The sequence below is a fragment of the Scyliorhinus torazame genome, chromosome 18, assembly GCF_047496885.1.
Source record: "Scyliorhinus torazame isolate Kashiwa2021f chromosome 18, sScyTor2.1, whole genome shotgun sequence".
NCBI classification, from domain to species: Eukaryota; Metazoa; Chordata; class Chondrichthyes; order Carcharhiniformes; family Scyliorhinidae; genus Scyliorhinus; species Scyliorhinus torazame.
This window is the reverse complement of record NC_092724.1, coordinates 5,998,342-6,013,701: the sequence shown is the minus strand read 5'-3', so window position 1 is coordinate 6,013,701 and position 15,360 is coordinate 5,998,342. Positions and strand designations below refer to the sequence as shown.

The 15,360-nt window shown below is 45.9% G+C and overlaps 1 protein-coding gene across 2 annotated transcripts in view; it reads right to left on the bottom strand.

Moving 5' to 3' along the window:
- rnf126 (ring finger protein 126) overlaps window positions 1–8,357 on the bottom strand; it is a 95,259-nt gene extending 86,902 nt beyond the window's left edge. For both annotated transcript variants that reach the window (XM_072482093.1, XM_072482094.1), the window contains exon 1: window positions 8,258–8,357. In XM_072482093.1, coding sequence (XP_072338194.1) covers window positions 8,258–8,329 — 72 coding nt within the window. In that variant the 5' untranslated portion in view covers window positions 8,330–8,357. The remainder of the gene's footprint in view (window positions 1–8,257) is intronic.
- Window positions 8,358–15,360: the final 7,003 nt, after the last annotated feature.

Sequence of the window (15,360 nt, the reverse complement as noted above, 5' to 3'; positions counted from 1 at the left end):
GATGTATGTACATAAAATAATTTAGGTAAAAGTTGCAATTCATAAGACAGAGCAGTGTAGAGCCTGTCAGTGCTTATGGGTGCCCAACTTGGGAGGAGAACGAAGACAACGCGGTAATGTTATCCTTCACACTTAGCGTTGAGGATCACAAGGAGGGTGTGTAGCCATCTGGGATTGCCACTTCCAGAATACAAAATGGATGTTTGCAAAGATTGCAGGGAACTATGGACAATGCTAAGAAAGCAGGCAGGCACAGAGCCTGTACGTGTATTGGAACCGCAGCTCCCAGACGAGACTGAAACTGTAGGTCCATTAGCATATTGATGACCCATCTCTGGGAACAAAGGGAGATACTCAAGTAACCGATCTGGCTCCAGACTTCACGGTGCCAGTTCCCCAAACTGAAAGCACAAACAAAGCCAGGCCAACGGCGACCTAGGTCACCCCCAGCCATCAGGGCACCCACCCCTTTATTGGTCAAGATCAATACGAGTGATTAATTGATTGGGGCCAAGTTCAAGGCCCGCCCAAAAGCGCACGAAGCCCCCTTCAGGTATAAGAAGGCGGCCCCAAGAGAGAATCGCTCTCTTGGAATCGGCTCTCAAAGCAGAGAGACCCTTCCACCAGCTACACCAGAAGCAAGTAAGTCCAAGGTCAACGCTCGCTACCAGATGGACGACCTTAGCTGTTCCCCTTCACCACTTCGACCCCAGCAGCCTCAGATACGATCGGCCATTGTCCCTCTGACTGAGTGGGCGCCCGAAGCTAAGTATAGGCTTTCGCAGTAGTGATAGTTTAGTCTGTAGTATTTTGTGCATGATGTGTGTGTAAATAAATAGTATTGACTTTGAACTACTAACTGGTGTATCGGCTCTTTGATCAGTATTCGGGTTTGAACCTTGTGGCGGTATAGAAAGAGACCTGGCGACTCTAAAGCAAACGTAATTAGGAATAAGGAAGGCGACCATATTGACCGCCATATTTAGAACCAAATAAACAGAGCAACATGTCCTACATTTATTTTCTAAATATTCCGTTATTATATCTTTGATAATATTTTCTAAAGTTTTCCCGACTGCTGCTGTCAGGTTAACAAATCTTTAGCTCACTGTAACCGCTCTCCCTCTTTTCTTAAATAGTGGAGTTTATATTTGCTATTTTCCAGCCTACATTAACTATTGGGTATGATAGAAGAGCGGACCACGGTGCGTGGAGGGAACGGTCCCTCGGGAATACTGACAATGGATGGGCAGGGATGGTTTGCTTGGTAATGGCATGATGGTGATGGAAATGGCAGAAGTTAATCCTTTGAACAGAGAGGATTGTGTAGTGAAAAAGGAGGACACCATCGTCGTTCTGAGAGGGAAGGGAAAGGGCAGAAGTTCCCGAAATGGATTGAACACAGCTGAGCTCCCCACAGTGATGGGGAGAATCCTCAGCCGAGGGAAAAGGAAAACATGTCGGAAGCGCTGTTGTGGAACATAAGAACTAGGAGCAGGAATAGGTCATCTGGCCCCTCGAGTCTGCTCCACCATTCAATGAGATCATGGCTGACCTTTTGTGGACTCAGTTCCACTTTCCGCCCCAAACACCATAACCCTTAATCCCTTTATTCTTCAAAAAAAATCTATCTTTATCTTAAAAACATTTAATGAAGGAGCCTCTACTACTTCACTGGGCAAGGAATTCCATGGATTAACAACCTTTTGGGTGAAGAAGTTCCTCCTAAACTCAGTCTTAAATCTACTTCCCCTTATTTTGAGGCTATGCCCCCTAGTTCTGCTTTCACCCGCCAGTGGAAACAACCTGCCCGCATCTATCCTATCCCCTCCATAATGTTATATGTTTCTATGAGATCCCCCCGCATCCTTCTAAATTCCAACAAGTAGTCGCAGTCTATTCAACCTCTCCTCGTAATCCAACCCCTTCAGCTCTGGGATTAACCTAGTGAATCTCCTCTGCACACCCTCCTGTGCCAGTACGTCCTTTCTCAAGTAAGGAGACCAAAACTGAACACAATACTCCAGGTGTGGCCTCACTAACACGTTATACAATTGCAGCATAACCTCCCTATTCTTAAACTCCATCCCTCTAGCAATGAAGGACAAAATTCCATTTGCCTTCTTAATCACCTGTTGCACCTGTAAACCAACTTTTTGCGACTCATGCACTAGCACACCCAGGTCTCTCTGCACAGCAGCATGTTTTAATATTTTATCATTTAAATAATAATCCCTTTTGCTGTTATTCCTACCAAAATGGATAACCTCCCATTTGTCAACATTGTATTCCATCTGCCAGACCCTAGCCCATTCACTTAGCCTATCCAAATCCCTCTGCAGACTTCCAGTATCCTCTGCACTTTTTGCTTTACCACTTATCTTAGTGTCGTCTACAAACTTGGACACATTGCCCTTGGTCCCCAACTCAAATCATCTATGTAAATTGTGAACAGTTGTGGGCCAACACTGATCCCTGAAGGACACCACTAGCTACTGATTGCCAACCAGAGAAACACCCATTAATCCCCACTCTTTGCTTTTTATTAATTAACCAATCCTCTATCCATGCTACTACTTTCCCCTTAATGCCATGCATCTTTATCTTATGCAGCAACCTCTTGTATGGCACCTTGTCAAAGGCTTTCTGGAAATCCAGTTATACCACATCCATTGGCTCCCTGTTATCTACCGCACTGGTAATGTCCTCAAAAAATTCCACTAAATTAGTTGGGCACGACCTGCCCTTTATGAACCCATGCTGCGTCTGCCCAATGGGACAATTTCCATCCAGATGCCTCGCTATTTCTTCCTTGATGATAGATTCCAGCATCTTCCCTACTACCGAAGTTAAGCTCACTGGCCTATAATTACCCGCTTTCTGCCTACCTCCTTTTTTAAACAGTGGTGTCACGTTTGCTAATTTCCAATCCGCCGGGACCACCCCAGAGTCGAGTGAATTTTGGTAAATTATCACTAGTGCATTTGCAATTTCCCTAGCCATCTCTTTTAGCACTCTGGTAGCATCATCAGCACAGGTGCGATAGAGACGACATCCCATTAACCAGTTTAAATACCCACTCCCTCCATCAACAGCACACAACAGCAGCAGCAGCAGCGTGGAACATCCACATACGCGATGCACTGCAGCAACTCACCAGGGTTTCTTTGGAAGCACGTTACAAAATCCCTGAGCTCCACTTCCTTGAAAAACAACGGCAGCAGAAGGCACATGGGAACACCACCACCTGAAAGTTTCCCTCCGTGTCACCAGCCAGCCAGACTTGGAAATATATCACGGTTCCTTCAATGTTAGGGAGGGAGATCCAGTATTTTGATCGAACAGCACGGCACAATACATAAACTGCAGCAGTGCATCACCACCGTCTCAAAGGCAATTTGGGATGGACAATAAATGCTGGCCTTGCCACGTGAATAACTGTTTGAAAATAAGGCTCACTGTGAGCTTGGTCCAAACGTGTTTCATGTAAAACACTGAAGCTGACGAGGAGCAGAAGAGCAGACAACCCAATCTGGATTGAGCTCAAATCAAAGTTCCAATTAGAAAGATTCCAATTCCACTGTGCCCAAGTAGTAGAAATAAATTCCTACAGCTCAAACTTATAGTTTACTTGAATCAAACTGCAGTGCAAATGTAATCTTAAATCAAATTCACATAACATGCAACTACAGCACACATATTTAGTCACACCTTATGCTACTGCAATTATATACATTCATACTATTTTCAAACCAAGTGCTATTCTGCAAGAGAACAATGCTCCCTGCTCCAGTCAAGAGCTGCAATGCTAAAAGCACTGTAAATATTCAAATCACAAAAGCAGTCCATAAACAAATATCATTCGAACAAAGAACCAATAACGATTGCCATGGAAACTAATATATTGATTATGAGCAGAAAAACCGTATGACATTTAACTACTTAAATTTAAAAAACTTCTAACCTTCTAAGCTTTTCGCCACCCAACAGGAACAAGTATGACATATTGATATTACAACAGTCTGTTATTAGGTTAAATTCATGTGTGGAGCATAGAGGGGGTGGAGGTCACACCTGCAGCTTTTTCCAATTAGGTCTTTCACACGGAGATCAGTACCACTGCAGGACATCCTGCACATTCTGTTTATGCTTGGTTAGGAATTTAATACAAAATTTAAATGGGCTCATCGTTTGGTATCGGTTATTAGTTCTCTGGGAAAGAAAAAGTATGGAAATACAGTTTTTGGGTGGTGACAATATGTATTTGCATACCACAATCACAGAATTGTCACAGCACACAAGGAGGCCATTTGGCCCACAATTCTGTACTGGCTCGCCAAAAGAGCACCGTGGCTTAATGTCATTCTCCTGCCTTTCCCTGTACATGATCTAATGCCCTCTTGAATGTCTCGATTGAAGCTGCCTCCACCACAATTTCTGGCAGTGTATTCCAGGCAAGAACCACTCGAGTGAAAAAGCTTTCTCTCACATATTTGCTTCTTTTATAAATCACTTTAAATCTGTGCGCTCTCGTTCTTGATGCTTTTACAATCGAGAACAGTTTCTCCCTGTCTGATTTAAAACACCCCTTCATGATCTTAAATATCTCCTCTTTGCCTTCTCTCCAAGGAGAACAGTCCCAACCTCTCCAGTCTATCCTGATAACATTCTTGTAAACCTGTTCTGCACTCCCTCTAATGCATTCACATCCTTCCTGTACTGTGGCGCCCAGAACTGTACACTGTACTCCAGCTGTGGTTGAACTAGTATCTTGTGCAAGTTCAGCATAACCGCCTTGCTCTTGTACCCAATACCCCTATTAATAAAGCCCAGAATGCTTTATTAATCACTCTCTCCACCTGTCTTGCCACCTTCAAATTTCTGTCTCAAGTCTTCCTAAGTTACCTACAACGTACTACACAAACAGAGGCCAATAGATAGGACTGGTCTGTACTTGTGTTTATTCTGGTCTGTACTTGTGTTTATTCTCCATGAGCCTCCTCCCACTCCACTGAACCCTCGCTGCACCCTTCTTTTTCCATTCTCCCTCATGCACTTACCTAGACTCCCCAATATCAGCAGAAACTAAAGATAATTAGTAAGGAACACTAACTACCTGAATTTAATACAAATTATTTTTAATAGGGTAAATGAATGTAGTCCATATCTGCAAGGGCAAGATGGAACAATCAGGCAGAAATGCAGCGTAATACTCTCAGGAACAAAGCAGAATTAACAAAAGCAAAACAGGGCAACTGGTCACATGTTTTGAGCTGACAATTTCTAGAGACTAGTATGCGAGTCCTCCAGAGACTTCTCGCAAACATTTCACAAGCACTGCCTGCAATAGAAAGAAAAGGACATTCCAAGTGATTTGTACTTTTGAAGTAATGCATCAGAAACATACAACCAATTATAGGAAGGTCTTACACACAGTAATGACCAGATAATCTGTCTTTTGTGATATTGGCTGAGGGTAAATAGTGGCCAGCACACCAGAAGAATCTCTCTCCAGCACCACCACGCCCAGCTTTTTGAACGCTGCCATTTTCAATCAACCTGGGAGGGTAGACAGGGTCTCGGTTTCACATCTTATCCAACAGATGGCACTCCTGATAGCGTAGCAATGTGCTAGATTGTTAGCCTAGATTCAATATTTAAGTCTTTGACTCAAGAGGCAACAGAGCTGCCTGACACGCAACTATTCTAATACAATCATTTGATGCCTGTTAGTCACCAAGACAGAATGTTCCAGAATATGGAAAACAAAAATGCAACTACAAACTGAAACAGAAAGCCAAAATAACTATTGGAATGACTGTTCACTCGCTTCATCAATAACCACATTTTAAGTGTCAACTTCAACAGAAGTCAAATCATTCACAGTAAATCTCAAGAGATTTGAGCTGTATTTTGTGGACTATATTTTTAAGAACGACGACAAACTGATTCTCACGGTAGTTTTAGATTGTGAATATGTAACCATCACCTCCTCCCCCAACCCCAGACACACAGACAGCTAATACACATCAGTGCCTAAAATGAATAAAGCCCAAGTCTTCTATAAATGCCTGATGACTATTAGGCTTGCCCTATGTAAAAAACAAAAATATGAAATAGAGTGTGATTTTTTTTCTGCAAGTACGAGCATTTTCATACTTCCTTGATTTATTTCCAGTGTTCAACAGATGGCGCCCCAAGAAAATCTGTAGAGACACTTGCCAGATTCTGCTCCAACTAAATAGTGGCACAAGGCGTCACTCATTTCCAAGTAAGGAGAAAGCCTTAGATTTTCCCATATTAAGCCTCTGGCATTATAACCAGAAAGATAACTCACTAAATGAGACGGGAGATTTCCCTTCGTGAAAGAGAAAATGATACTGCTCTTCTGTTCATGTCTGCTTTACACATTTCAATTAATTGCAGCAGTAGGGGAAAAAATACACCACATTTACAGTGAAATAAATCCAAATGGTGGGTTAAATTAATCCAACATTTAAATTTGGCTGGTGAACAAATATATTCTGGTTACAAATATGACTGACAACGTGTACTGTGGTTAAACGGAGCTGTAATTATAATTTAAAATAACAGAAAACCTATCAGGGTAGCTGTCTGTCTCTCACTCCACGGATGTTGCCTGACCTGAATGCTGCCAGCAATCTCTGCTTTAGAATCACAGAATTTACAGTGTAGAATAAGGCCATTCGGCCCATCAAGTCTGCACCGGCCCTTGGGAAGAGTACCCTACTTAAGCCCACATCTCCACCCGATCCCCGTTACCCAGTAACCCCACCTAACCGTTGGGACACCGTTTTAATTTCAGATTGCCAACCACAGCAATAGTGCCTAATTAAACCACAGAACTTGCACCATCTTACAACAGTTGATTAGGTGAGGGTAATCAGTGTGCCCATGAGTGCCTGACCAGAAGTTCAAATTGTGCAAGATGAATTTTAATAAGAGTTCATTTAAAAGTTACTCGAGAAATGGCTGATGGATTTGAGAGGAAAGAAATAAAGTGAAATAAAGACTATATAAAGTACTTGTATCAAAATAAATGAAATAATAGGGCACATGGGAAATGTTTGAGGGCTTGTACCTTTGATCTACTAAGCTACACATCCACATAAAGAGAGGTGTTGAGGGGAAACTAGTGTCCCATAACTCTCCAAACACACATAACTCCAAGTAGCTGGTTGCGCGCACCAGTAGCCCTACACCATAATCTCAACTAAGTAGTTGTGCAAGGTCCATCAGCTTCAGATTGTATGGAGTGAGACAGAAATGAAGGCAAGGTCATAGAATGTATTCTAGGTGGAGTTAAAGTACAATGGGGGGTTGGGGGAAGGAAGGAAGCCCTATAACCGGATCGGCCATGATCTTATCAAAAGGCAGGGCAAAGGGAACAAGTGGCCTACTCCTGCTCCTAATTTGTATGCATGTTCGTACATATTTAAGGCAGAGACCAGCAAGGTGTGTAAGCTCCAGTTAGACATAGAAAGTCAAATGTGACATATCATGACAGCAGATCGACTGGTAGCAGTCGCAACAAGCAGGACTGAGAAGTGAAAGACATTAGTCAGTTTTTTGGGGGGGGGGTCTGACTGAACCCAGTTTTTTTTTTGGGGGGGGCCCCAGTTTTTTTTTGGGGGGGGGGGGCTGTTGACTGAACCCAGTTGGGGGGGGCTGTTGACTGAACCGTGTTTTTTTTTGGGGGGGGGGGTTGTTTACTGAACCCAGTTTTTGTGCAGGGGGAGGTTGTTGATTGAACCCAGTTTTTTTTTGGGGGGGGGCTGTTGACTGAACCCAGTTTTGGGGGGGGGGGGGGCTGTTGACTGAACCCAGTGTTTTTTGGGGGAGGGGGGGTTTACTGAACCCAGTTTTTGTGCAGGGGGAGGTTGTTGATTGAACCCAGTTTTTTTTGGGGGGGGGGGGCTGTTGACTGAACCCCGATTTGGGGGGTGTTGACTGAACAGAGGAAGAAAAGTTGTGGAAAGTTGAGACAAGTTTGTGCTGGGTCTGTGTGGGGCAGGGCAGTAGCCCGCGCCTGCGCACTGCGGCAAGCTCACTATCTGGCAGCGAGCGGGGCCCCGAGCTCGTGCCGAGCCGAACCCGGGCTTAGCTTCACCGGCTGGGCGGCCCGGCCGCGCGCTCTCCCCCGGCCCCAGCGACGGCCCTTCACCCTCCTCACCCGCCGCGCCGCCAATCCCGCCCCCCTCTGACCGTGCCAGCCGGACAGAAAGCTTTGACTCACCGGCAGCCTGGGGAGAATCTCGGCCGAGCAGCGGTGACAGAAATAGCGAGCAAGTGAGGAAGCCTCCGCCATATTCACGTAGCGCCGCCTCAGTGACGTAGCGGCCGCCGCACCGCGTCACACATATGACCTCACACGCCATTTGTGACGTGTGATGGAGCTGTCAATCAGAGCTGGCAGGCAGCTGGCCCCGCCCTCCCCTGCTTTTGCCCCATTCACTCAGCTCCACCTGACTGTGAGGAGCTTTGATGACTTCCATCAGATGGGGGCATCCCTGACAAGATCAGCATTTATTTCCGATCCCTAATTGCCCTTGAACTGAGTGAGTGCCCAGCTTCTCTCGGTCAGCGACATCGAAGTCCCTCCGCACTCCCTCCCCACAACCCCAGAGAACCCGGTCACCTACATCGAACACCCTCCGCACTCCCCCCCACACCCCCAGAGAATCCCGGTCGCCGACATCGAAGTCGCTCCGTACTCCCCACCCACACACCCAGAGAATTCCGGTAACCTACATCGAAGCCCCTCCGCACCCCCCCCCCCCCCCCACACCCCCAGAGAATCCCGATCACCTACATCGAAGTCGCTCCGCACTCCTCCCCCCCCACCCCAACCCCCCAGAGAATCCCGATCACCTACATCCAAGTCACTCTGCAGTCCCCCCGTCCCCCCACCACCAGAGAATCCCGATCACCGACATCGGAGCCCCTCCGCAATCCCCCCGCCACACCCCCAGAGAATCCCGATCACCTACATCGAAGTCGCTCCGCACTCCCCACCCCACACCCCCAGAGAATCCCGGTCACCGACATCGAAGACCCTCCGCAATCCCCACCCCACACCCCCAGAGAATCCCGGTCACCGACATCGAAGACCCGCCGCAGTCCCCCCTCCACCCCCAGAGAATCTCCATCACCGACATCAAATTCCTACCCCTTTCCCTCCCCCAGAGAATCTCGGTCACTGACATCAAAGTTCCCCCCTTCAATGGGACTCCCCACCCCCCACCAAGAATCTCGGTCAATGACATCGAAGACCAACTCCCCGCACCCCCCCCCCCCAGAAAATCTCGATCATCGACATCGGACATCGAACCCAACCCCCACCAAGAATCTCAGCGACATCGAAGATCAACTCCCCGCACCCTCACCCCCAGAAAATCTCGGTCATCGATATCGAAGTTCCAACCCCCCCCCCCGCACCTCTACCCCCCCCTCGCCCCCAAAGAAATTCAGTCACCAACGTCAAAGTTCCCTCCCCCCCCCCTCTCCGGAGGGAACAATATCTCTGCAAGGACAGCTGGACAAGGAGTGCTTTTATCATTTCAAGTGCTAGGTCAATGCCAGATGGTCAGTCTGGTTTTGTTCTTATTTGACTTTTTGGTACAACTGAGTGGTTTGCCCGGCCATTTCAGAGTAAACCACACGGCCCTGAATCTGGAATCACAAGTAGGCGAGACCCAGGATGACAGCGAGTGAACCAGATGGGCGGGGGGGGGGGGGGGGGGGGGGGGGGGGGGGGGGGGTTACGGCAAGCGGCAATGGTTTCATGGCACCATTGCTGGAAATAATGTTCAATTCTAAATTTATTGATTAATTGAATTTAAATTTCACCAGCGGCATGGGATCTGAGCCCATGATCCTTTGCGATGTGAATGCCGCCCATTGAGGACGGGATCACTTTTTGGAAAATATGCATATTAGAGCGAGACAGCTAGCCCAGTTGGCACTGCCAGCTGGCATGGGCACTGCCAGGGTCCTAGGTTAGCAGTTCCAAGCTGGCATTTTTGGGCATGCGCGATTGGGCCTGAGGTACCCTGCGTGTGTTTTGCGGGGGGTGCGGGGAGGGGTTGGAGACCCTCCCATAGTGCGTTCTGGCTGGGGGGAGTTCGGGGATCACTTTAGGGGCCTCGGAAATCTCTCGCTACACCGTGGTGGTCCAGCGAGTGGAGATTCCCCACTGCACAAAACGGGGCTCTGTGCAGCCTCGGCCGCACTTTCCCCATTCAGGCTCCTTGTACAATGCGAGTCGCATTGAATAGCCACGTGTTTCTCTGCACTACGAGCGCTGGGAATCACGCGGCTCAACGCGCTCGAAAGGGGACTTTGATCCCTTTTGGGAGAATCGTGCCGATTGTATTTCAATTTTATTGAAAAATCAGCACAGCTCCCCGTACATAAATGTGTATTGTGAGCTCTTTCATAGTTTTATTAAAGATTTCACCCCGGCTATTTTTTCCCAATTTTAATGGTACTGGTTATTTTTCTTTTAACCTGTCCAGTAACTACCACTCTCTCTTCCTTACGACATTCTTAATGTGAAATGAAAATGAAATGAAAATCGCTTATTGTCACGAGTAGACTTCAATGAAGTTACTGTGGAAAGCCCCTAGTCGCCACATTCCGGCGCCTGTTCGGGGAGGCTGGTACGGGAATTGAACAGTGCTGCTGGCCTGCTTGGTCTGCTTTAAAAGCCAGCGATTTAGCCCCGTGTGCTAAACCAGCAAGGTGCTTCACCGAGCTCTTTTCAAACAAAATGAAGTCAAAGCCAAAAAGGAAGAGCTGTTACGAGAGAGGGGCAAAAGCTGTGTCAGAGGTGGTCAGAGTGTCAAAGAGCAAAGCAGTGGAGGGGTTTAGGGAGGGCCTGAATCTTATAATAATAATCTTTATTAGTGTCACAAGTAGGCTTACATTAACACTGAAATGAAGTTACTGTGAAAAGCCCCTAGTTGCCACACTCCGGCGCCTGTTCGGGTACACTGAGGGAGAATTCAGAATGTCCAATTCACCTAACAAGCACGTCTTTCGCGACTTGTGGGAGGAAACCGGAGCGCCCGGAGGAAACCCATGCAGACACGGGGAGAACATGCAGACTCCGCACAGGCAGTGACCCAAGTCAGGAATCGAACCTGGGTCCCTAGCGCTGTGAAGCAACAGTGCTAACCACTGTGCCACCATGCCGCCCATTAAGCAAAGCAGAAACAGAAAGCAAGTCTCAGTAACGGTGATCCTGAAACAATTGAGATGTAAAAATCCATCTACTTCACTGAAGATCTTTCGGGAAGAAAATCTACCATTCTTTTGGGTCTGGTCTTCACATGACTCCAAACCTACCGCAATTTGGTTAATTGTAAGCTGCCATCTGAAATGGCCCAGCAAGCCATTCAGAAGGGTTGAGCAATAAATTATGGTATTGTCAGCAATGTCTACATCCCATGAGTGAATAAAAAGAAAAACCCAAATCCTAGATCTAACCAAATCGTTGTCCGTGTCTTCTTTGCCAACCTTTGTCAATATGGATAGCTCATTAGCCCTTTTCCATTCGATTGAGATCTCCCCATGTGCCCATTAATGATTCCATTCTAAAGGTAGGCAGTGCCTCACAGAACTCCTCCCTATTCTTTCTCAGCAATCTGGGATAAATACCATCCATCCCTGGGGATTTATTCATTAAGAGTCTATTTAATAATGCTGATCATACTTGGAGTATCCCTATTTGGAGCTGGAATGTCTTCTCTTGTGAATACTAGAAGATAGTATTTATTCAAAATATTTACCATTTTATGCTCTTTAGAAGTCTCAGGCCTGTTAGCATCTTTTACAGTTTTCGACCTTTCTCTGACTGTGCTGCTGTTGTACTGAAGGAATGGTTTTAGTTACGTTTAATGTCAGTGGCTGTCCCTTTAGCCAGCTCTCTTTGCATCTCTGACCAGCCTTATAACATGTTTCTGCGTTTCCTGTAGGGAATATCAGCCATCGCTCAGTTGGTAGCACTCGCACCTCTGAGTCAGCAGCTTCTGGGTTCAAGTCCCATTCAAGGTCTTGAGTGCAATAATCGAGGCTGATACTCCAATGCAACACTGAAGGAATGCAGTACTGTCAGAGGTGCTGTCTTTTGGGCGAGGCATTAAAATGAGGCCCCAGCTGCCAGGTCAGGTGAATGTAAAAGATGCCCTGGTGCCATTTTGAAGAGAAGCCGGGACCTGGTGTCCTGGGCAATATATCCCTCAATCAACATCACAAGACCAGATTAGCTGGTCATTACATCGTGGGAGTTTGATGAGCACAAATTGCCTCATTTTCTGTATGAAAGCAGTGGCCGTGCTTTGAAACAGTAAGAAGTCTGACAGGTTTGTTTCGAATCACTAGCTTTCGGAGCGCAGCACCTTCACCAGGTGAGTGAAGAAGTGGGTTACACAACCACATATATAGACAAAGTCAATGATACAAGATGATACTTTGAATGCGAGTCTTCGCAGGTAATTAAGTCCAGACGGTGCGACTGGAGAGAGGGATAATCACAGGTTAAAGAGGTGTAAATTGTCTCAGCCCAGGGCTGCACGGTAGCACAGTGGTTAGCACTGTTGCTTCACCGCTCCAGGGTCCCAGTTTCGATTCCCGGCTTGGGTCACTGTCTGTGCGGAGTCTGCATGTTCTTCCCGTGTCTGTGTGGGTTTATTCCGGGCTTTCCAGGGACCCGCATTCAATTTTGGCCTTGGGCGACTATGGGAAGTTTGTACTTTCTCCCCGTTCAGTGTGGGTTTCCTCCCACAGTCCAAAGATGTGCAGGTTAGGTGGATTGGCCATGTTAAATTGCCCTTAGTGTCCAAAAAGGTTAGGTGGGGTTACTGAGTTATGGGGATAGGGTGGGGGCATGGGCTTAAGTGCGGTGCTCTTTCCAAGAGCCGGTGCAGACCCGATGGGCCGAACGGCCTACTCCTGCACTGTAAATTATATGATTATATGATATGATTTTGCAAGCTCAGGCCAGATGGTGGGGGGTGAATGTAATGCGACATTAATCCAAGGTCCTGGTTGAGGCCGCACTCATGTGTGCGGAACTTGGCTATAGGTTTCTGCTCAGCGATTCTGCGTTGTCGCACGTCCTGAAGGCCGCCTTGGAGAACGCGTACCCGAAGATCAGAGGCTGAATGCCCTTGACTGCTGAAGTGTTCCCCGACTGGAAGGGGGCATTTCCGCATCACGCTTTGAAAGTAATTAATTGGTTGTACAATGCTTTGAAATGTCGGTTTGTCACGAGAGACGTCATGAAAATGCAAGTCTTTCTTTTCTCAGATTTGTCGCACTGGGCCACTTCCTTTGTCCTTGAGGATTTTTACAGCCCGTAATTCAGCTTGAATGATAATTTGTTCGCTTTATTTTAGCTTTGAAAGGGCTTGCTGGTTTTATGAATGCTTCATGTTCAATATGGCTGCCCTGAATTTCCGTGGGATTCCACTGATCTCCTGCCATGATCTCAGTGGAGATTTGTCTGCTTTACAGCGTTTTCACTCACTGATCTTCCGCCAAAGCTATGATAGGCCCGGGAAAGTGGTCCTGCAAAAGTTCCAGGCATAGGTCTTCTGCTAAGCTGAATGGCCTCCTCCAATTTCACCAAAATTAATTAGACATTTTAAAGTTCTGTACCTGATCCCTGGACTTGGATATTTCTATCTCTCAGATTAAAGTTTAGCACTGTTTGTTGGCCTGTACTGCTGCCTACCCATCCTCAGCCTGTGCTCACTTTCAGTAAACACTGTGCATCCACATACATACTTTAGACCCACCCGTGCTGTTTCTTTTTGCATCCAAGTAATAAATAGCTACAGTAATGCTTTATACAACCTTAAATGTGTAGAATGTTCTGTTTAGCTAGATGGTAAATGATGCATTAAGACAATGTGTTATGGGCCAGGGTTTCGAGAACACCAAAGTGTATCATGGAGTTCACCTGACCCACAGCTTTTAATAGATTGTGGTATGAGGAGCACACGGCCCACTCTACAGGTGTGGTACAGCAGAAATGGAAAAGTATTTTTTAAAGCAAAACAATGTTCAGTCTATGAACTCAAGTTCACCTTTTTAAAACATACAGTGAACATCTTAATTCAAATGCAACCCCCAAAGACTACAACACTAAGTAATCCTTTAAGCTTTCCTTTTAACATCCATAAGATTTTTAAAAAATAACTTTTAACAGAAGCACATCAGGTTAAAGTCACTACTGAGAGCAGTTATTAGTTTTAAATCACCATCGGATCGATTTACAGTTTTTAGATTACAGAGAGAAAGACTAATACCCCTTCTGGCCGTGACTGCAGCTATCCAGCTCTGAAAACTAAACTAAAACACACCCTGCAACAAACAGCCTAAAACGAAAGTAAAAAGCTGACAGACCGCCCAGCTCCACCCACACTCTGACATCACTGATAAACACCCATTTCTTAAAGGTACATTTCTTAAACACCCATTTCTTAAAGGTACTCTCACATGACACCTCTCCCCAAGAAAAAAAATAAACCATCAACTTCAAGATGGTTTCATTTTTCACCTTTTCACTATCCTTCAAGAAATGCACACAGTAAATATACTTTTTAGTTTAAAAAAAAATACACACAAACAGGTATAATAATATAGTCCATTTTCTTTTGTTCTTCCTCCAACTGAAATCCTTCTCGATTGACAGTCTCTTTGAACAAGAAGGTCCTTGCACGATCTGTCCATTTCCCTATGCCTCGGCATTTCTCTTTAAAGTCAGATACTTTAGTTCAATATGATCACAGAGTCCCTTGTAATTCTCCAACACATGAGCATTGGTAATCACAGCTTTCAGGCAGTCAAATGCCTGTTGAAAGTCCGCTGTCCACTGAAATTTTCGACGTATCTTCAGCAAGTCCGTCAGTGGAGCAACCATGCAACAAACAATTTTCAACAATGTTCAATCAAATCAACTCTTGCCAAGAAATCGAAATTATTTCACTATGTCTCGAGGGTATCAGAAACTCCTCAAGGAAAGTGACTTGGGCTTTTCCAAATTCACTTTTGGCTAGGTTTATCACCATACCTGCCTCCTGAAGTCGATTGAATAACTCCATCAGATGTTTCAAATGTTCTTTCCATGTCTGGCTGAAAATTACCAGAGCGTCGATGTATACCACATAATTGGGTAACCCTGAAACAACTTTGTTAGTTAACCATTGAAATGTGGCTGGGGCGTTTTTCATGCCAAATGGGATAACTTTGAATTGATATATTGAATTGGTTTGCACTGAGTGCTGAATTTGGGTGCATTTGAGTGCTGTAGTGAGAGTTTGGTGACTGAGG